This window comes from Accipiter gentilis, chromosome 1 (genome assembly GCF_929443795.1).
Source record: "Accipiter gentilis chromosome 1, bAccGen1.1, whole genome shotgun sequence".
Classification (NCBI taxonomy): domain Eukaryota; kingdom Metazoa; phylum Chordata; class Aves; order Accipitriformes; family Accipitridae; genus Astur; species Astur gentilis.
Window position 1 is genome coordinate 47,669,490 of NC_064880.1, and position 22,783 is coordinate 47,692,272.

At 36.3% G+C, this 22,783-nt stretch overlaps 1 protein-coding gene across 10 annotated transcripts in view; it reads right to left on the bottom strand.

The window, feature by feature from the left end:
• Positions 1-672: 672 nt before the first annotated feature.
• ZRANB3 (zinc finger RANBP2-type containing 3) overlaps positions 673-22,783 on the bottom strand; it is a 54,500-nt gene continuing 32,389 nt past the window's right edge. For 9 of the 10 annotated variants that reach the window (XM_049833168.1, XM_049832996.1, XM_049832914.1 and 6 more), the window contains 16 exons: positions 21,520-21,605; positions 18,817-18,988; positions 18,284-18,412; positions 16,784-16,903; positions 16,033-16,152; positions 15,332-15,511; positions 13,690-13,842; positions 12,569-13,037; positions 11,390-11,593; positions 10,777-10,868; positions 9,192-9,293; positions 6,393-6,535; positions 4,804-4,947; positions 3,540-3,933; positions 2,124-2,255; positions 673-1,565 (listed from right to left, as the gene is read on the bottom strand). In XM_049833168.1, the coding sequence (XP_049689125.1) occupies positions 1,467-1,565; positions 2,124-2,255; positions 3,540-3,933; positions 4,804-4,947; positions 6,393-6,535; positions 9,192-9,293; positions 10,777-10,868; positions 11,390-11,593; positions 12,569-13,037; positions 13,690-13,842; positions 15,332-15,511; positions 16,033-16,152; positions 16,784-16,903; positions 18,284-18,412; positions 18,817-18,988; positions 21,520-21,605 (2,739 nt within the window). In that variant the 3' untranslated portion in view covers positions 673-1,466. The remainder of the gene's footprint in view (positions 1,566-2,123; positions 2,256-3,539; positions 3,934-4,803; positions 4,948-6,392; positions 6,536-9,191; positions 9,294-10,776; positions 10,869-11,389; positions 11,594-12,568; positions 13,038-13,689; positions 13,843-15,331; positions 15,512-16,032; positions 16,153-16,783; positions 16,904-18,283; positions 18,413-18,816; positions 18,989-21,519; positions 21,606-22,783) is intronic. The other variant, XM_049833420.1, reaches the window with a different exon arrangement.

Consider the following 22,783-nt stretch of genomic DNA (forward strand, 5'->3'; position numbering starts at 1 on the left):
CCTCTGATAAAAGGGATGAGAAAGACAAGGACCAATTTAGCTGTTGTTGAACTGTCTAGCTGCTTTAAAAGAAATTGCACTAGGCTAATCCCTGAATAAGCAGTCTTTAACTTAAGCTTCTTCCCCCTGGATACTCTTAGTTTCCTCTTTTCCTGCCATGCTGTCTTCATGAAATTTTACATTAAAGTATGGCCTCTTGTAAAGGCTGTATAAACTTGAAAATCCCTCACTTCCTTCTTACTTATTTCGTTATCAGGCTATTCTTACTTGGTCTTTTAAACTGCTGAAGAGATGATTCCCTTAATCATACTCGGAGAACACAAACATCATGTAACACTTCTTTCAGCCAGTTAGTTACCTAAAGGTGTCATTGCTGGAAAAGTCCAGTTAGTTTCACTCTATAGGAAATGGTGTGCTCATGACACTACCTTGTCTAAAATCTTTAACTGAGCAAAAGAATGTTTAAGGTCTTAAAGAATTTTTCTCAGAAGGATAACCCAGAAAGCATTTCAGCTTATTTTATCTAGATGTACTTGAAATTGCAGTCATGTACTTTCAGAAAAAGAGGTGTAGTGTACAGATATGCTCTATGAACTTACTGCTGCCTTACATCATTCAAAGGGTTGGGGAGAGCCAGATAAAGCATAAAAAAAAAAAAAGAATACCACCAGGAAAGAGAGAAATGTATTTATTTGAAGTAACCGTAAAGAAAGCCACATGAACAGCCCAAACCAACCAGCATCTCTACAGCTCTGTTAAGGAGAACGCAACTGTAGCATTTCCCAGAACCTACCTTTAGTGAGATAATAGGTAATAGTTACTGTTCCTTTCATGAATAAGTTTTTAATACAAGCTGGTTGAAATAAAACACAATTTCAATAGACATTAATTCTAAATGCTAAAGTCCTGTAAGTTAGGCCCAGTGCCAACAGTAGGCCTTTCATGGCTGATCAGAACAGTGTAAGAGTTTCAGAAGAGACAAACCACGCACTAGTGCTATTTTTGTCATAACAGATATCAGAGCCTGCGTTTTTCTCCAGCAATTTTGATATGTGAACAAAGAGAAGAATTCAAACTAAGAAAGATTCTTGGTCCGTAATGTCCCCACTACAACTGAACCCTGTAAGACCAACAGAAGCTTCAACAGAACTTCTTCAAATTCTTGCAGCTGTAACGATGCACAAATAGGGAAATAGTAATGCTTCAAAATCGCATTAAGGTTACCTGCAGGAATTTAGCTTTAAACCACAGGGTCACAAAAATATAACCATGATCAAGTACCTTGGATGCGCTCACCTAAGGCTCTCTGACAATCAACTATTATAAATGATTTCTTGGTTTTAATTCTGTATATTCTTCCCTCTACCAATAGCATGATAGACTACAATGATTTTTTTTAAATCAGGGCACGAGGAGAGCTATGTACTAGTTCCCGAGTTACAGTGTAACTGAATACATTTCGCATTTTACATTTTCACAAGAAATTTTGTGATATCACAGCCGTACTTTGTAGCTAAAGAACGTCTCTTCATCTGGCTTCTTTCCTGCGCCTGTTTTGCAGTTCTCTGCAAAAGAGAAAGACAGGTCTGCTCAGTAAGTATTGTTACTTGGCAACAGCGTGCGCAATGGAAAGCATTAACCCACAGTTAAACTTCAGTCTAATTTTGCAGGACACAACGTAATAAAATGCACGTTGATTACGGTGACGTTTTCCCAAATCCTGAGGAAACTGTTGTAACAGTTTAATGCTACCTTTCCATCTTCCCTGTATGGAATGGAGAGCACAGCTGTTGTTCCGCTGGAGACAACAGGGCTGAGGAGGAAGCCCGTTAGGGTCTTCTACTGCTGAAGGGGGGGCAGGAGCCAGGCCCTCCCCAGGGGCACAAGGGCAGCGCTGCCAGAGCCCCGGCCGGGGCGTTCCCGCCGGACACGGGAGGAGGTTTCACCCTGAGGGGGGTCAGACGGTGCAGGACCGTGCAGGGTGGTGCTGAGTAACCTGCTCCGAGACCTCTAGGGACCCCCGCACCCAAAATACTTCCGTGATGCAGTTAAGTACCGCCCTGGTGCACATTCCACAACATTTTCCCTGTGAGGGTGAGGATTTCTGATGGTACCAGACTGACCTCTCTGTGGCAGACCGTACACAGGGTTTGCAGGTTTTCCAGGGAGCACTGTCCTCCTCCACTGTAAACAGGCTTGATATGATCTACCTGCCAGAACTGGCCTTCTGTCGGGTTTGTTATTATTTCATTCAACTGCAGTGAACAAAGGACATGACATTGGAAATGTTAGCTATTCCTTCTGACCTACACGTACGTCCTACTGTAAGAACAAGAAATAATTCAGAGAAGTAGCTATTTATAGTTTTCATCTAGAGAAAGAAAGTAAACCTCAGCATTTTTTTGTTACTCCCACTGGACAAGCAAACAACTGTAACTTCCCTTGCCGTATTTTCACCTAGCCTGCAGTATGCTAAAGCACATTGCAGTGGATCAAGGGAAGACAGAAGGAAAGGTTCAGTTTTCTAGATTGGTACAGTAAGTTATACTTTGATGCCATTTTATCATCAAGTGCTGATGTTAAATACACACAAATAGAGTGCAACAGCTATAGTCCCATCACAGAAATTAAAGACTCTAACTAGGCGTTTGTCATTTAAGTTTTTGGTCACGTCAGTGGTAATTGTAATAGCAAGCATTGAGAATCTGTAGGTGACAAAACCCTACGTCAGCTCTCAAAAAGCTAAGGACTAACATGGAGTTGTGTTTGCTCAGCAGGGTGTAAGATACCCCCAGTCCACAAGAATTCCCATCTGAGTCTTTCAGATGTGCATCACCTTATTTTAAAAAGATGCAAGCAACAAAGCTGATCCCACGCATATGACAAGTGACAGTAGATTACTTTTTCTTTTGCAAGTTTCAATGGGTGTCTGCAGAATTTATTTAAACAATTTAGAACCAGTACCTTCTGAAGCCAAATTTCAACTTCACAGCAGAAAATGAAATAGCATTTTAGTTTCTGACTAAAAATAGCACTTTATGCAGGAATGTTCTCCCTCCCTGCTCCATTGCCTTCAAGTCAGTGAAGAAGGAATCACAACCACAAAGAATGGTGGTTGTTTGTAATGCATTTTGAGGTGATACTGAGAGGAGCTGTGACAACTGGCTTTTGTTAAGCTCCTACCAAACATTCTGCAAAGTAGTACTAACCTAATACTACTAGACTACCTCCATTCTTAAATTGTTCCATAAACATAAACTATGTTAATAAAGTGCATTTCAAGTAAATCTGGCTGCAATATCCACACCCCTAAGGAATCTGAATTCCAATGCCTGTGCCTTTCAGCAGTGAAAAAAATGTGTTAGAAGACACTGGGGTTTTTTGTGTTTAGGATTTTGGGTTTTCTTATTCTGTTGCTGGTGCTAGGTTAACCTTTGACCTTCAACCTGTAAGAAGAACATTTTGGATTTCTCCGAACTATCTATCTGCTACAGGAATACACAGAGGAGCTGTTACTGCTTAAAGACCAGTACCATTACCTGCCCAAGTGGAAGGTGAGACATCCAAGAACTCCCCAGAAGTTTCTTACGCTGACTCTTGGGCGCGTCTCTGATACTGAGATAAAGCTCCTGGGCGTTTTGATTACAAAACTGGCAAACACCGTGTTCAATTTCAAATACTTTAGTCCTAAGGTAGCTCTGACTAGAGCGAATTGAGAAGTCCTCCTGGCAGGCATGAGAGCAGAATCGTGTGTCCCAAGCACGGGCCTGGCCGCCTGGCTCAAGCTGAGCTGTTGGCTGTTGACAGCTGAGACAGAGCGGGTTCCCTTGGCTGTCCAAGGCTTGCAAATAACCTTTGGATAGGGAGGAGCCGTCAACTTCAGTCTTCTCTGCATGAGGAACTGACGGGCCTTTTCCATTTTCTGGAAGCAACCTGTTTGCCAGGGAGGAAGTGCAGCTGTTAATAAAGGAGATATTCAGCAAACAGTTCAGTAGGGTTTTTATGCACTGTATATTTCCATTAGATATCTTTTATGTTCTGAAATACCAATTTCAGTTGAAATAGTATCTTAATCTTGCTCAGATTGATACCTGCAGAGTGCAATCATCTATTTGGGTTATTTTCCATTTAAACAAAATTTGACAATATAACAGATTTTTCTTTTGCACATCTTACTACATTTACACATGTACACTAAATTATTAGCTGAAACAATGCTGTATGTATAAAGAAACAGTGGCTTCTATCAGGTGTGTACACATATAAATGTAAAACATTTCAGCCCTCTCTTTAACAGAAGTAAAAAGTCAAAGGAAACATCCTGGTTTCTCCACGCAACTTTCACAGCTACCTAGCAGTCTCCTACTCTAAACAAGGCTTACCTCCGTGCAGGATACACACTGCTTGTTTAATAAATTTTTTAAAAGGGCATTTTCTGTCTAGAATTTTTCATGTTCTTTTCCCTTTTTCTAAATTCTGAGGCAGAATAGAGGAAAACTTGGTGTCCCCAATTTGCTGTTGACCTCACAAGCAGGCCTGAGCTAACCTTTTTTCCTTAACCAAATCATGTAACTGTTTCCTTGTTTCGTTTTAATTAGACTGTTAGTTAACAGCTCTATCAGCAGACAACAGATGTAATCTAAATTGTTGTAAGAATAAAACATAGCTCATTAGCACTACAGCAAGTTTCTTATCTAAACACTGTACTTCAGCAAGGTAAACCCTCATAGGAAATAATTTTGCTACCTTAAGAAAAATCTTGGGAGAAACAGCTTAATCACCTTATTGCATTAATAAACTTACTTTGTGGAATGACCCAATTGTTCAATAGAAGCATTTTCATTCTTTAGACAAACCCCGCTTTCTTTCGAGATGAGGCGAACGCTGCCCCCACTGCTCCTAGCTTTGCTAAGTGAGGCTGCTGCTACATCCTCCTTGGTCACGTACCTAGAATAATTCAAAATTCTGTCAATATACTACAAAGGGAACAATCTCCCTCAAAGAATATTCAGCCTTTGCTGCAGCAAGATTGGTATGGCATGTTCTCTTAAAGCATCCTTCATTTCCTGGGTGAGAAATGAATAAAGGCTGGGAAAACATACTTCATAATACTTCCATATTACATACCTTTTTCTAAAACCGGATTCAACTCTAAGCAGCAAACAGATAAGATGTTTTGTATATAACTATATGAAAACAAAAGCAGTTTGATATTGCCTGACAATGAAATCTGAAAGCCATTTTGGTTCAGTTAGGTGAAGTCTCACTGATACTTTAGCTAATACAGGAAGTTTAAAAGCTCTGTCGGTTATGTTTGCGCTCACTTCTTTATTGTAATGTGAAAACACAGGAAACATCACTGCTCAAGTAAAACTCTTAAAATCCCTTTACTCTGATCATTCTTCCAAAAAACCACTATTCAGACTATTTCTCATAAGCGTACCTCTCTGTACTATGCATATGCCAGATCCTATGTAGTACCTTAGAAGACCTGTAGGTTACAGTAGATTTTCTAACATGGTTCACAGTTAGATCTTTCCTACTTTTATGGAAGGAAACAATCAGTCAACAGGTTCAGAAACACTTACTACCTGCTGCTTCTCCTTATGTTACTGGAATTACAAGCTATTTATTTACTTGAATTCTTGCCTACAGCCAAAATAGTCACCCTGGAGAATTTAACAGTAGGGACTGAGAGGAATAAAAAGTTTATAGACTGTTTGCAGAGGCACCTTGGTGAGTTAACCTGTACGCATGAGAAGTTTTGTGGAAAGCAATGACAACCCTGAAGCTGCAAATGTCTGTCAAGGAAGATAGTGTATGAGAGAAAGGAAAGACAGTGGAAAAAAGGTAAATTAGATTTTAACAAGGATTAAAAACTAGCCCTTTTCAGTGACACCCAGCAAGGAAAACAATAGTTTTGAGAAATGTTATCCACAGACAACAGAATTACTTAAATAAAAATGAATATCAGAAAGGCTTGGAGTAGGCTGTGAATTATGAATAAAGCATTATATCACTGATGGCAACTAATGATTTATTGCTGCCTCCAGGTGGGGAAAACAAGAAGATTCTTTGACCTTACTTTTCTTTTGAGTCCCAGATCTCACGGTTTTTCCTCAAAAACCTCCAGCAAGTTCCAGATGTTTAAACATGCAGCGCACGAAAGCCAGAACAGCTGCTAAATGCGGCACAGTGCCGGACAGGGAAGCAGACACTTTCATTCCAACAGATTTACTGCAGCGCTTGGTTGCCTACGTTTGTCACTATGCGACAAGCAATCATCGAACAACCAGTTTACAGTCTCAGCATCATCCCACTGAAAGTTACATTAAATATATCAAACTTCCTGCAGCAATTACTAAGAGGAAGAAAAATTAAAAACCACATACCTTTTTGTGCTGCTGACCACTGGCTGCTTTTTAGACAACTCCTCTGCAGCATGAATAGGACTACAAAATATCTGACCACTTTTTCTGATAATCTTCTGTTTCATTGCTGTTAGACGATTCCATTCTTTCACAAACCTCAGTATCTGGTAGAGAATGCTATTGTCAGCAGCATGACAGGCATTACACAGAACTACGTGCTATGAATTAATACATTCAAAACTGGATGAAAACAGATGGTATTATTCAAAATGATCCCTTCAAGTCATTTTTCACACAAGCTGCAACCCCCAACCCTCACCTGCTGAAGAACTCTGACAGCTTTGGCATTGTCTAAAACAATGGTTTTGCTATGATAGGTGAGTTGATCCAGAAGGTAAAAATAAGGCCAGAAATGGCCTTTACTGATCTGAGTTGTAGTGATAGGAGAAAGGTTTCTTGATAAAGCCTCAGGCAAACCTTTCTTGTGTAAGCAAAACTTTGTCGGTAGGAAAAACAGACATGCCAGAGAGTTTTCTTCTTAGAGCAGCTGTTCTCCCTGTTGCAGCAGGCCTCTCAGAAAAGGAAAGTTCACTCCCATTTCTTGAACCACATTTATAATTGGGTTTACAGATAACGTTTCTTTTTCCCTCTAACCTTCCGATACATGCTTAACACTGGATTAACAATCTGTAGTGTACAGCCCCTTGTCAGCATGGAATGCTTAGCTACAGGTGAACTGAAGAGTTGTTCAATTCAACTAGGTATTAGATGATTTCTCACAAAAGTTTTGCAACTTGTAAAATTTTAACAGAATCACCTACGTACTTGCTTCGAGGTTATTATATTCCTTTACAGTAATACAGTGTCAGAAAAACATACGTGATAAAATTATAGGAAATTAGCAGTTAATGACATGAAAATCAGATCACCAAATTATCTTAATTACACATCTGTTTTTATGGCAATACTACCGTCCTCTTTTCTGTGGCATTTCAGTGTGGCACACAAAGATCTGACTAGCAAGTAGAGACATACTTTACCATCAAAATAGTCAAAGGGTAATAGTTTTGAGCAGCTTAACCTGCAATTCACAGTAATCTCAAATTGACACAGCCACAGGATCCTGAGGAAAAACTGATGAACTGTTTAACAAAGTATTCCAGAATGACAATTGAGAACATAGCATAATATTGATCACCTTTCCTTATTTTGCATTTAGAATTTGAAAGTATAATAAAATAAAGAAGCTCGGAAGAACTTAATTTCTGGTACTGAATCTAATATTTTTGTACAGGCTGGGAAGCCACAAAAAAAACCAAACCCAAAAACTTTGATGCTATAAACTAACAAGACTGGTATGATTAACTGGTTTCTGTAACAACTATAACCACAGGACAGTGAGGAAGTGAAGGAAAAACTGTTCCTACATAGAACTTTAGAATTTATAACATGGCTGCTTGCTTTAGGATGTGTGTAGGCGAAAAACTATTTCACCCCACCCTCATCACTACAACAGAAAATAAATGGGGAGTAAGAATATGACAACTGAACAAGTGGCTTGGGTTGTAGTTTTTTTTCCATTCCATTTTCCCCCTCTTTCCCTCACGGACTACCTATAGCAGTCAGTATCACACTGTTTCTGAACACGGACCATGGGATGAGTAAATACATTGTGCAGTAGAGATTTAATTGTGACTTCAGCTTTATCCAGGGACAAACTTCCATACTTCAAGATTACAACATGGCAATGATTTTCTTTTTCTCCTATGAGTATTTTTACATGGCAAACGTCAAAGTGTATAGATGAGTCTCACTTCCTCAGAGGTGGAGCAGCAAGAAAGAAGTCAATGAAATGGCAGGATATAATGGAAACAGAAACAAGGTATTTCCTTGATTCTTTTTGGGAACATTTACTAATATGGATCTTCTAATCTAGAGGAGAAGGCTGCAGGACAGGAGGTTCCATAAGGCAGTGCCACCCCCTGCCCAAAACCATGGAATTCTTAACTTGTCTTTTCAGTCTAGCAAATAGCTTTGAAATCCTCTGGCAACATTTGTTACCCACCCATTAGCTGCTTTACAAAACTGTTGGTTGAATCAGTCAGGTATCTGTCTTACAAATTTAAGTTCCAATCTTGCTGGAGAACCTACCAAAAAGAACCAGTTTTGTTCCTACACAAGAGAATCTGATTTTCCAAATTATATTTCTCTTTAAATGGAGAAAAACAGTTAAGAAAACTATGTTAAGCAGATAATGTTGCACATCCAATTTAAGTTCTGCATTTCCTTACTTGAGTAAGGGTTCACAGTGCTAATGTTCTCCTCAAACACCATTATGAAAGGGATCTTTATTACTGAATTAACTGAAGCTACATGTCTCAGTGGAGCTGTGCCCTACGCTGCTTTGAAAATTGTTAGAAGACCAAAGGAAGAAGTGAGAGTGGAGACCTGCTCAGAACTGCAGCTCTGATACAACCTAGCACATTCTTATTCATATAATGTGCTCCATTTAATTCATAACCTTTAAAATGCTATTCTGTTGACTTATGAATGTTAGTTACTAATCCTGTAAATGATAAATTAAATGATGCCTGGTTGATTCTATCTACCGAAATGTTAACAGGAGGCATGATAATTTGCCAAAGTAACAGACTGCATAATTAATATTCACATCAACATTTATAAGATTTGCTTGCGTTGATGAAACTGTGCCTAGATCCCAAGGCCCGGAAGCGTTCTGCAATTATTTAAAAAAATAAAAAAAAAAGTCAAAGCTCTCTGTATTAAGTATTATATTACTGTGCCAGTAGAATTTCTTACCGATGAACGATTTTGTTTATGCTGAAAAGTCTCTGGTAAATCCTCCCAGTTATCCAGCTGTATGTCCAATGGAATGAAATTATGATTCAGTGGTTCACTATCCTAGACAAGCAAACAGTTTTGTTTACAGATGCAATGTAGCACAATCTAGAAAAAAAAATTATCTGTTTCAAGTGACCTATCTTCCCTTCCTACTAAATTTAGTTCCTTATGGTAAGATTTTTCCAGGAAAAAGAAAACAAAAACCAAAACCAAACCAGCCACAGATGTATAATACCACAGATGCAAGAAATACAATTCACATTAATATATCTAAAAGTAAACAGGGTGAAAATTTTTGCTTTGAAAATATTTGCATTTTTTTCTTTGCAAATATTTCAGACATACACTGCCTTAAATTAAGAAACTGAAATTATAATCCTCTTGACTGAATTTCCAAAGGAAATGAATGATTGTAGATGGGAGAATGTCACTACATTAAAATTTAAAATCAGAGTCTTGAATAGAGCATTGTTTATGATACTTAACCTTTTTTTAAAAAAATGTCTGAACAAGTTCTCCTCTACTTAATTTTTAAGGAACAAGTTGTCCCAGTGGGTACATATGACCCAGGAACTTACTGATGATTCACAATCATTTGAGAGAAGGAATCAAAGCAGAATTCCCCGATGTCTCATTGTCAGCAGAAAGATTTTGTGCAGTATCTGGCATAATGAAACTCTAATCCAAGCCAAAACCAACCCAGACCAATATACAGTTGCCCAAATACCATCCAAAATGCATCTTTGAGTAAAATGTGTGAAGCTAGGAAGCAGTGTATATTTTAAGTATATTAAACAAGTTTTCAGATACAAGAGAACACTCTCTTTGACTTTTTCCCAGCTGTATCAGCCTAATGAAAATGTATTGCCCTCAGTTATTTGTGATGCTTTGCAGTTGCACCTGAATACAGTGACTCATTCACCAGCTTTGAAGAAATCTTCTCTGTGAACTTTTCTAACCCTTGAAAGAAAGAATTGCAAAGTCCTCATTTCCCCTTGAAAAATGACCTGGAAAATTACCAACTGCTAGTTTCTGTACTACCATTACCATTGCAGATTAATGATAATGTGTTTTATTCAGGAAGTTACTAACTTACACACAGCACCAAAAACTAGCTTTCTGAAAATGTGGTGACAATATTTTACTTAGTCTGTCAGGATTCACTGTCATTTTTATTTTAATTTTGAATGTTCTTTTATGAAAAATATTTTGTGATAAGACACTACAATAAAAAAAAGGAATCTTAAACAACTATCACTTGCATTTCTAACAGATGATCTGAGTATACAACTAATGTATTAGCCCCATTTCGTAAGCTAAGAGAAGTGTTAGAAGTTACGTATCTAGGGAATTATTACCTAATTCCACTGAGAAAAAGAACTAGAATTATAAACTAGCTAAATTTTGTACATTTCAGCTAATACAAAAATACTGGTCTTTATATATAAAGTATAACAGATGAAAGTATATATACACATTTCATAGGACAACATTTTACTTAGTAATTTTAAAATTATAATAAACATGTGTATTTCAGGTTTACCTTTGTATATAGGTGAATTCTATCAGTATTCCTGCTTGCACAAAACATAAGCCCGTCATATAATTCAAACATTTCTGATTTATCTACATCTCCTATAAAGAGAAAAAATGTTGACATTAAAGTTTTCCTCTTCATTAAATTCATTCAGTCTACTCAGACATTAAAAATAATATTATACATGTATCTAATTCCAGAACAACACAGTAAGATACACAGCTCAAGCAGCAAGTTATTAAGATATTTGTGCATTTTATTTTTGTGTTTCTCCTGAATTACCTATCTACCTGTTTTGCCTGTGGCTGTCCTGAACAAAAGTAAATGCCATCATAAGTTTCAATAAAACTATACAGGTTCACAGCTGCTAGTTTGACATAGTTCTGAAGTCAGTCAAAAACTCCGTATTGCTTCAGGAGTTGTATGGAAAGGCTGGATTTATCCATCATCAAAATTCAATAAACATCCCAGGCTAGAACAAGAAAATCATGTGCTACTGTATGTACTTCTATCTTTCAATTGTATAGGTTTTTATTTAAAAGCTATTTTTCATGCCAGAGGCATTTAATACAGTTTTGCAATGGGATATAATCTTTCTTTCATAGGAGTCCCGCATTACCTTCTCCATGCTTTTTTTCACTTTCTTCATTTTCAATTTCAACAGTTTTCTGTTCGCTGATTTCAACAGATTGCTGGGTCACCAATTCCGCAAAATCTTCTCTTCTGTCTTCAGCATTGCACTCTGCTCTCTCTTCATTTCTTCCAGAGTCCTTTGAAACATCCTCCTCAGTTTCACTCATGGAAGCATCACGATTTCCCGCAGCTATAGATAAAGAAACAGAAAAAGCAATTATTTATGCTACCCATACAAACAAGAACCTAATCAATACACACCTGGAGACAAGACTACGTAATTGAAATACAAAACAATTGCATCTTATTCTTTAATGTTGCAACCACCTAGCAAACTGGAGCTACCTTTAATATTAGGAGAATAAACACATGGAACAAAGTTTTCCATTTATACAGATTCATGCACCCTGCTTAATGTCAAAATATATGTAATAAATAATGCAGTTGGCAATTCTATATTACATACAATTATTGTATACTATAAAGACACAAAGTAGTTTTCCATGCATTGATCTATACCTATGAAATTCAGAAGTTGTCCTTACTCGAACAAACACAGAGACTTAAACAAAATAAAGAAAAAGAACCTTATTTGAAATTGGATTGAAATGGCAAATATGGGGAGAGATTTATAAAAATTTATAAAAACGTTTTATTAGATTTCCAGATAAGTTAAATAAATTTAATAAAAGATATCTACTCTAACCTGTTGGAGCAAGAAGTGCCATATTTTCCAGGCAATGTCTCTCATAACAAATACACAATACCCAAGTTAATAAAACATCTATACCGCATCATTTAGTGTTGATAGGTAGAGAAAAAGTTTGCCATTTACTTTGATTCAGAATAACCATAAACCTCAAGGAAAAGGAAAGCTATATTTGCTGCAAAGAAAACTGAGCATATATTCTTCCTCACTGAATTCATATCCTGTTAACATTTATCTGAATTTTCCATTTGTTTAAATTAGAATCATGTAAATATCCTTGGGGAAACCAAAATTAAGAAGGATCACTTAACAGGTATGTGTTCACATAAAGACACCATTCTTCATATTTTGCCTGGATTTGTGTATATTCGTATATGCAAAAATACTGTATTTTCTGAAACTAATCACAAATGAAAGAAAAAATGCATATTTTTCTCTGCAGCACACATTACTTACCATTACTGCTTTGGGGGCAATTGCACATTTCACAGTAAGGAAGCAATTCACTATTACTGTAAGTGCAAACACTACAGTGCCAAACTTTATTTAAAGCCGTACTTTTGCTTGGAGTATTTAAACCACAAGGAAAGACTTCATTGTATTTTTCTGAAAACAAAGAGGGTTTTTTTCCAGTCAAAGATTTTTTCTTTTTCTTACTGGAGTTGACTGGAGTAGATCCACTTATGCTTCTTGCTCTTTTAGCTTCAGGTTCACAGGTACTGTCATGAGAAATCATATCCACATCACTTATTCTTGTGGAATCCATATTTTCATTGCTCTTCTTCGCATCGTCTTCTTTTGTGACTTCAGAAGATTCTGAATCATTATGTAATGATTCATTAGCAGAAAATATTTTGCGCTTCTTCTCAGTGGAGGATTTTGGGGAAAAGAAAGAACGTATGTCATGCTGTCTTTCCTTTTCAAACTAGGAAAGGGGAAAGAAATATAAACACTGCTGATAATTACTGCACCAGCAGCTGTTAAAATTATTATTTTTCTCCATTAATATTACTCTGTAATACAAGAAGCTATTTTTAGTTTGAAGATGGAAACAAAAGGTATCTTTCTTTAAGAACAATCAGCTAGCAGAAAGAGCAATTCAACACACCTCTTCTGTTTTGTGAAAAGTATTTTCAATATTCTCACGAAAATTCTGAAATAGCACTATCAGAAAACAAATGCACAGAACTGGTATGCTATGTGCCTTTTTTAATGATGCCTGTTACAAGGAGAGGCTTTTAAACATAGTTTTAAAATAACAGCCAATTAAATTCAGGTCAGCTAATAAAGCTCTAATTTAAACAGAAATTACTTGGTCTTATCTGACTCAGAGGGTGGGTCAGTCACCTAAACATAAAACATAAGGACACATTGGAAGCCTGTAGATGACGTTTATACCCAGCAGAGCACTTTCCCCAACTTCACCTATTTTTTAAAACGGAATTTACATTACTTTTTCCCACTTATTTAGTGTTTCTCCATTAGTAAAGTCTGCAGTACACGGAATGCTTAAGTGAACAATGGTTGTAATGTTTTTAAATGGAAGAAAACAGAAAAACGTAAATTTTGAGTCTTACATGCGTAAACAGAAGTTCATTTTTGGGATCTTCTAGACTTTCATTTGGGGTCCAGGTCTCAGCAAAACTCAAAAAATCCCATTTCTCCTTATCACCTTCGTCAGCCTGCATTTTCTCTTTCTTGCCGTTCAAGGTGCTGCCTGTAACTTTGGCCTGCAGAAAGATGACTTGCATGAAGTTTCCAAGAAATTCACATCTTGGAACAAACAATTTGCTTCCCTTGCAAACTTAAATCACCATTTGCAAAGTAGGAAACTCTGCAATAATTCAAAATAACTTAAGTGATTAAAACTATTCCTCTTCCAGCAGCCATTTCTGCAAGAATAACAGTAATTAGCATATTTAACACACTACAATGTGTGAAAAGGTAGATAAAAAATGTCAGTATTTATTGAAGTTAAAAGAGAATATATACATTGTGTACACCTCTTACAGCCTTTACACCTTTTGCTTGGCATGCAGAAACAAAGGCAGAACTAATTGAAAGAAGCAGTTTAGTGACAGAACTTTTGTATGGTAAATTGTTGGTGAATTACTGAGACCCATCTGTGCCATGTTTAAAGAGACTTCTATTGTACTGGACTGGCTGAGATTTTTTTCAGAGGTACCTACAGGAATTAGAATGCGGAGTTTCATTCTCCAACTGAATGTCAAATACAGTTTGCAGTACTTAGATTCTTTAAGCTGTGATTACTTTTCAGCAGGAGAGGAATATATTGGCAAACAAAGCAAAACAAAAAAAAGGTTATCAGTTTCTCCTCTAACTGTATGGACACAAACAATTGCACCTCTACAACACAGGGGCAGCCAAATGCAGGAACAACAACTATAAGTTGGCATTTGCATCAGAAGAAATCCCGTGTAGCCACAATCTCAAGCAATTCTGACAACTAGAGTTTAAAAGGCAGTTCTTTCTACATTGACACTTCTGGAAGTGTCAGAAAACAAGGGCTGACAGAATACAAACACACCTCAGTTCTAAAAACAAGACACTAACGAATGCTATCAAAGGTGGCAAAAAGGTCACAAAAGCAAAACAGCCAAATTATTTTTTCTTAGTCCTGTGAACTCTCAGAGGTCTTCCAAGTAAGGAAAGAAAGCAGGACAGAATTACTCCTCCTAACAAGGACTGAGTAATATTTGAGGAAAATAGCAACAGAAGATAAGATTACTGTCATCTTGTGTCTGATGAAGAATTATTTGAGAATGCATCTTCCTCTCAGAAATGAAGTTTAGTAAGGCACAACATCTACCCAGTTAAAAAAAACCAACCAAAACCAAAGCCAACAAACTCTAGCTGTTATTATTGTGGAAAAAAACTTAAAACTGTCAACTGAACAACCGGAGCAATAAAAAGCTAGAAAGAAGATAAAACAATGATCTTCTGTAGATCTGAACCATCCCATTCATCTCAGCAAAAAGTTACCTTTTTTATCTTTGATCTTAAATGGAGAGCAAAAAGCTAGAAAAGACTCATTTGGAACAGACATGGACATTTTAACGATTAGCAATTCTAGGTGTATCAACTTGTCTTATAGTAGGAAAGTGTTCCAGATAAGCAAGTGTGTTATTTGGCACATGCACTTAAGTGCTATCTTAACCATAGCGAGTTCTTGACTATTTGGTTCTATTCCACACATACCTTGCGATTCAGCATTGCCCACATAAGAGTATCCATTGTTCCTTTTGCAATAAGGAAGTGAATATTCACAGAACTGCACTGCCCAATTCGGTGTGCTCTGTCTTCTGCTTGCTTAATATGGCCTGGATCCCAATATAATTCAGCAAACACAACATGAGTAGCAGCAGTGAAAGTTAAACCCTAAACAAAATAAGTAAATGCATTTTAGAAAAAAGATTCCACACACAAATGACCAATATCTGAAGCAAAAGAAAGCTAAAGGTTGTACAGGACATTTTTATATGGAAATAAAAGGGACCACCTTGACAGCAGATGGGCCTGTTACTCTGATTTCTTCCTTGGGCCTCAGACAGATATAAGTAAGATTAAAAAAAAAACTTCAATATTGTGCAAAGACTACCTACTGCTTTTCATTATGAAAGTAACATTTATTTCTTATTAATCTGGTATTTTTAGAGAAAATGAAGTTTTAGTAATTATCCAAGAATGAGATCATGCTGCTTATCTTGATTTTGCTCAAGTAATTTCAACAGAGTCTTAAAACAGTTAACAAGATTAGTGCAGAAAAATGAATACACGAGTCTACAAAAGACATATTGCATGAAGATAAATTGCCTTCAGCAAATCACTTCACTCACCGATTACCTTAGTACCTATTTTCTTCAAGTTTCTTGTTTCACGTATTTTCTTTTTTGTCCTACCTGACCAGCTGCCTGAATACTCAAAATAGCAACCCGCGTATCAGGATCCTTCTGAAACTGATTAACAAGATGTATTCTTTCTGCAGAAGGAACACTTCCATCTATTCGTATGTAGCGAACCTGTAACATACCATAATAGAGACAAAATGACATTTTCAGTGTCCATTTTTGAACACAATCATCCTTTGTTCCCCAATGAAAATATGAAAATATCTGTTCTATTTCTGTCATGTGGATAGAGATGCATCAGTACTCTTTTGCCCTTTGATTTACAATTAAGCCTCCATCTAGAGACGTGTAGACATAGTGTTCCCTGTTTACAAAAGGAGAAGACAGAATGAACATGGGATCTTAAAATGGAATACTCAGCAGAAGAATCTGTTATTTTCCTGACATGATTTATTAAAATTCCAAGCATTTGCAAAATAATAACAGTATAAAATAGGAAAGTCAGCCACCATTCCCTAGCAATGGTTGAGAGTCCATGATCAAAACAATATGAAGGTTGTTTGCAAACATTTTTACTGCTTTGAATTAAATGTTCAGGTGAAATGATAGCGTTCTGTAAAAAAAAAAAAAAAAAAAAAAGAAGTAGACAGAAGCACATTGGTAGAAAAAGTTTGGAAACAACTGCCTACAACATTGACTAAATAAAATACCATACCATAAAGTATCTACTGAATTCAAACACAGCTCATATGTATTTGTAAAGTCTGAAGTTAAATTATGACCACATTTGTTAAATCATTACCTTATTTTCTATAACTGCCTCCGTACAGGCTTGAAGCATGCTTAAGTGATGAGCAAAAACTAGAAACTTCAGTTTGTCATTTTGAAGCATCATTTTGATATAGTCCTTTACTGCTCCTGCCTGGAGTAAAAGAGTGCGTTTTCATTAGTTAAGACATACAAAGTGTTCAAAAAGACAGTTTTTACTTCAATGTCTTTCAATAATATAAAAAGGTAAATTTCCATACTTTTTGTTATCCATTTAAGACTTTATCAAACGCTAACATAAAGTATAAAATTATTCAAATTAATTTTGTTTAAAAAATACCACAAATTTATGTCTTTGAGAAACCTATCTCATTCCTTCAGAGAAAAAACCCCCATTTATCCTCAAAAGATTGCATAATTACATGCCACTTCTTCCAGATTAAGATGTAGATAAAACCCCTTTTAGTTACAACGTCATTATATGATGTTTTAAGCCATATTTGGAAAAAACAAAATTGATTTCTGCCCAAACATATTTCAAATGGACAAGGTATTGTTTAATCAGAACTTCTGTATCTGCACTCACATAACGCCATATATCAAAACTGAAAGAATAATTTTGATACTTTCATGATACTGTAATCATAAAATATTGCTCTATTTAAACATTCATAGAATTCTTTTGTGTCAAATATAATTTTCAATACCTTTTACAAAAACTATTAAAGTAATGATGACAGTTAATAATGAAATTTATCAGTGATCAACGGTTAATGCAATACCCACTGCAGCAGTCCTCAGATTTCTTTTTTTCTCTCTTCTTTGTCTTTCACCTTTCTGTTTGAAATGGATTACCAGAGGGGAGGGACTAGCAAAGTGGGGAAGAAACAGCAACAGAACCACAGTGATATTTTTAAGATGGAGAAAAAATTTGCAGGAGTTGGTCAGATCCTCATCCAGAACTTTTTTTTTTCCCTATACTTTTCTAAAAATAGGCTAGCATAATGAAGTCTGATAGCAGGGTAAAAAGTAGGCATGTAAAAGATTTTGGTCATTAACTTGTTTTTCCTTATATCTTAAGCTACAGTACTACAGGAGGAAATACAGAACATGAGGTCCCGTCTGATAAAACAGAAAGAGACCAGCTAGAGGGGATTGTTCTTCCACATTTATCCATGGGGAGAACCAGTCCTGACAGAATGCAGTCTGCGTAAGGGCTGCATCAGTACCATCCTGGGTCAGCTGCAGCAGCTGCTGACATACAGGTATGTCCCTGAAGTACCCACCTTCAGTATATCCCTAAATCTGCAAGATGCATTTAGTGCTGTTGGGAGACTACATCTGGACAGTCTCAGCCAGCTTGGTGGATATCTAAATCAGCAATAGTTTTAACACTTAGCTCAGGTCATTATAATGGGGTTCAGCCTATTCCATGAACATAGCAGTGAAAAACAGTGTTTCTCCACATTGCAATGTGAGATTTAAAATACCACTGGGTATTTTAAGTATATTAAGAAAAGGCTTCCACGCTTACCTTGGCAATGGCTGTTTCTTTATACATGCGTGTGATTAGATTCATGACTTCAGAAAAGTGGCTTTCAGTGGCATCTGAATTCAGATTTCTCATTAATTTCTCCCACTCTGCAAAAGTGGTATTCAAATTCTAATTGGCAGGAGAGATCAGTGGTTAGATACACAGTACAAAGCATGTTCTACCTCAATACGTACATTTCAAGCATGAAATGTTTAGGAACTGAGTACTTTTGAGAACTCTATCAAATTTGGCTAAAAGTAACTGTAGGATTCAAAATCTAAGGGAAAGGAAGACAGAAAGGAAGGAGATTGTACTAAAAATAGAACAAATTTTATCATTCTCTTGATGCCAAAAAATTGCTATATTAATATTCTTCATGTTATATTTTAAAAAGAATACAGACATGCTATGCTATATATTCATACATTCTTTGTAACTACATATAATACACATGCATACATATAAATACGTATGAATACATAGATATTACTATTTACTAACAAATGTGTTTTTAGCAAAAGTGGAAAATTTACCTTAGCTGCGGCTTGTGGGAGGTCAAATGGAATACGTTGCCTAACTTTGGGAGGCAACTGAGTTAGAACATCATTCTTCAGTCTTCTGATCATTATTTCACTTAAAAGTTGATGTAGTTCTTCTAAATTTGAAGCTCCTCTACAGTCCCATTGAGTTCTTTTACCAAAAAACCTGAAAATGAAAAATCAACACTGAGGGTAAAAACTAGCTCTTCCAAATTCAATAGAAACCTTCAGTATGTAATTAATTTTAAAGCACACTATTAGATATGAAAAGTGTGCTAGATAATAACACTTGGTGTTCCTGTTTATGCCAGAGAGATGATTGCTTTCTGTCTGATTCCTTCCAAAGCTAAAGTCAGAGATGTTTCAACTTCCCAGCAGATACCGCTGCCTGCAGGCATTACTACCCATCAGATGTGTACAGTCCTCCATCTCATCTCAGCGACACTTGTCTTTCTACAGGAAGCAGAAGTTTCAGGTGTAATTTTATAACTCTTGTTTCAATGGACTAATGAGAAGAATATACCACCATGAGACCGCTCTTTATTATATTATAGAGGGGAACAAATGACAGGGAAGCTATCATGAAAGCTGCAAATATCACCATTAATATTCCTTTGTTTCCCTCCCTGAGAATTCCCTCCTAGTTACAGTCAGAGACAGGATTTAAAGCTCAAGGTACCATCTTTAAATGTAACACTATTTGATTAGCAAGGTTAAATAGAGGAAGTAGGTTTAAGGTTAAAAAGCTAAAGGTTGAAAAGAGAAAGAATTTATTAACTTAGTCTTCCTTGTTCTTTCTTTGCTTTGTTGTTTTTAAGGAAGTGTTGCAGCAGGAACAGCAGCTTTTCCCTGTCAACATTGCCAAGAGATAACAAAATAACGAGAATGACAGATTTTGCTGTCTTTGGAGATAAGCCCAGGTAGCATTTTCCAACGCCAGGAGAGTATGTTGCAAGCATGTAATTTTACTGGCAATTAAAAAAAAAAAACAACCAAAAACCAACAACCACCGACAACATAATTTAGAGAATTTTAAGCCTTACTGAACTTATCAACAGTGTTCTAGCTGGCTGCCTATAATCATTCGGGACAGGGGCTGAGAGACTCACTTGTACACTAGTGAAGTATTGCCATAACACACTCAAAATGCTACGTAGATGGAAGACAGCAGCATCTTTTCCTTATATCCTTTCTTTGGTTTATTTATATGGCTGTCCTTAGAAAGGTTTCCTCCCTCCAGCTTGACCATTGGGGATATAAAAGAAATGGTAGGCAAAACCTCACAGAAATACTTTGGACCTCCTCTTTAGAAACAGGTGTTTATGAACACCTAAGTAAAAAAATCCCACAACATTTTCACAGAAAGTGCTGCATAAAATAATCCTATCAAGCTCATTACCACAGGATGTTTTGTTTCAGCCAAGTCATGAAGACAAAGTTATTTGTTGAAAGCTTGCCAAACCATGAACTTGATTTTTATTACATTTATGGTATTCCAAAAATAAGATAATCATCTATGATTGAGTAGCTAACCATGCTGTACCCACGCACACTTGTGGTGTGAAAATTACAGATGCATTCAGTCAAAACACCATGGAAAAAATAGCATTTCTCTGTCTGAAAATTAAACAGCACTCTTCCATGTTATTTGAAGTTAAATGCTGATAAAATGCTTATGATGGAGGGAGAAAAACAAGTTATATGAAAATGAAACCATGTAATTATTACTGTAAAAATTAAATCTAAATACTAGCCAATTTAGCTGACAAAATCTATTGTTTTGATTATATGCAAACTTGTAGATAGGAAATTTTTTAGCTAAAAAATTTTTTACAGGTTCTTCTATTCTCATAACTTCTTTCATTCCAGATTGTAACCTAGATTCAGGTGGGTAAAACTAAGGATTTTAAATCAGAGCTTCTTCTATCCTCTCTATTTTAGAATAAACTAAAGAAACCTATCATTAACCTAAGCGAGGAATGCAAGTCAGAGGGAAATGAATCCTCCTTATGTTAATAAACTTAAAGCATGATGAAACATGAAAATTCATGAAAGATGCAAGGGATAAAAATGAGGTAAAATTCATTAGGCACACGTGTGGAAAAATGTGTAATGAGCAATGTTACCTACCAAATTGGAGACAAGGTGGTGAGCAAGAACTTACAATGCCTGTATTTAATCCCTCAGACAGAATTACAAACACACTACTGCACTTTTACTCACTCATCTGTAAAATACAGGAGACAAGCATTGGATTTTTTTCCACCCACGTATGGTGGGATAGCAAAAGACTAGATCCCATAATAAAGAGACATCTAAATTATTACATGATAGCATAAGACAGAGTCAGAAACTCCTATGTTTCAGCTGTAGCTTAAACTCCAGCTCTAAAGGTAAAACCTACACAGTTCATACTAACGACCGTATATTTGTAAATCATTTTACTTAACAAAATACTGGCAGTTAAACTTTGTTTCAAACTTTAATAGCTTCCAATTTTGTCCTCAAATAAAGGCTCCTGTCAGTTGAATCCTTTTCCCAATCCTCCTTGACGAAGGAGATGGTATCTGACCCTGCGTTTCCAAGCAAGATGATATGATACAGCAACAGAGGTACTACTTACTGATTCTCTCACTTCACCTGACAAGAAAATCAAAAGACACTCATTGGAAAATAAATGAGCAAGTACAATAATACCTGACACGAGCATTGCAATATTTTTTGGCGTATTCACTCCAAGTTCCAAATCTTCTTGGAAACAGTGCCTCAATCTGCATGAAAAGCTGTATATAAAAAAAAAAGTAGCAAATGTAAGACTATTCAGCAATAAATATCACATGATTATTGCGTAAAGTTTACGTTCAATAGTTGCACAAAAAATACACAGCTTGGCACACATGCAAAGACATTCCATAGGAGTATGCATTTGTCTTGAGACAGGACAGTTGTGGCAAGCCCTCAAAGAACAGAGCACCCTGAACACCGTAACACAGTGCTGATGGCTTGGAAAAGGTTTATACTGAACAAGGAAACACAGATGAGATAATGTTATTTGTAAAAATAAAATTTTTGTCATTTGCCAGGCACATGGGCTCCTGCAAAGTTTCAGTGCAGGTATTCCATGAATAGCCTGCTCCTTAAAACCTACTCATTCTTAAGTCTTACTTCAAAAAATAGACAATGTCAATACAGACCAGAAATTTCACATCTTTTTTCCTAGTTGAGTAACAGGAAGTAAATATCCGTTTAGACAACCTTAGCCAGAAAGAATCCTACTTTACAAGCTGTTTTACTGTCACAGCTTTCTGGATTCAAAGATCACTACTAGATCCAAAACACACTGTTGAGGGATAGCAGGGGTAGCATAGAGACAAAGACTAATATAAAAGGCTCTCTCCTAAATGCACTTCCCTGCTATCCTCTTAAGTCTACTGCACATCACTTCTGCCATTTAAGCTTTCATATCACCTAACTGCATGCTAATGACCTCTCCCAGAAAGAAAACTACGTATTCGTTTTTCACAGGCTTCTTTCAAGACAGAGAACTGAAAAGCAGTATTAAGAAAAAAACAAAACAAAACCCAAACCAATTTATTCACCCAAGTGAAATGCTGCCATTTTGACACATATCCAGGCCAAACAAGAAACTGCCTGCAATTATTTGCTATAAACTTACATAAATATAAATGAATAATGCTTTTCATTTACTATACATATTCCATTTAAAGACTTCATAGAAAGTCTTATGACACAAAACTGATTAAAGAGACATAATGCTTTTTATAGTCTGCCTTATAAACCATGGCAGAACTTTGGTATCACTATAAAAATGTCTCAAATTATTTTCCATTTGGTCATGAATTTTGACGCCGTCACTGTGATGAAAGACAGCTTGTACGGAATTCCCTTTGAAGACCATGAGCAATGTTGCTTACTGGTCTTGGTATCAATATACCGTATA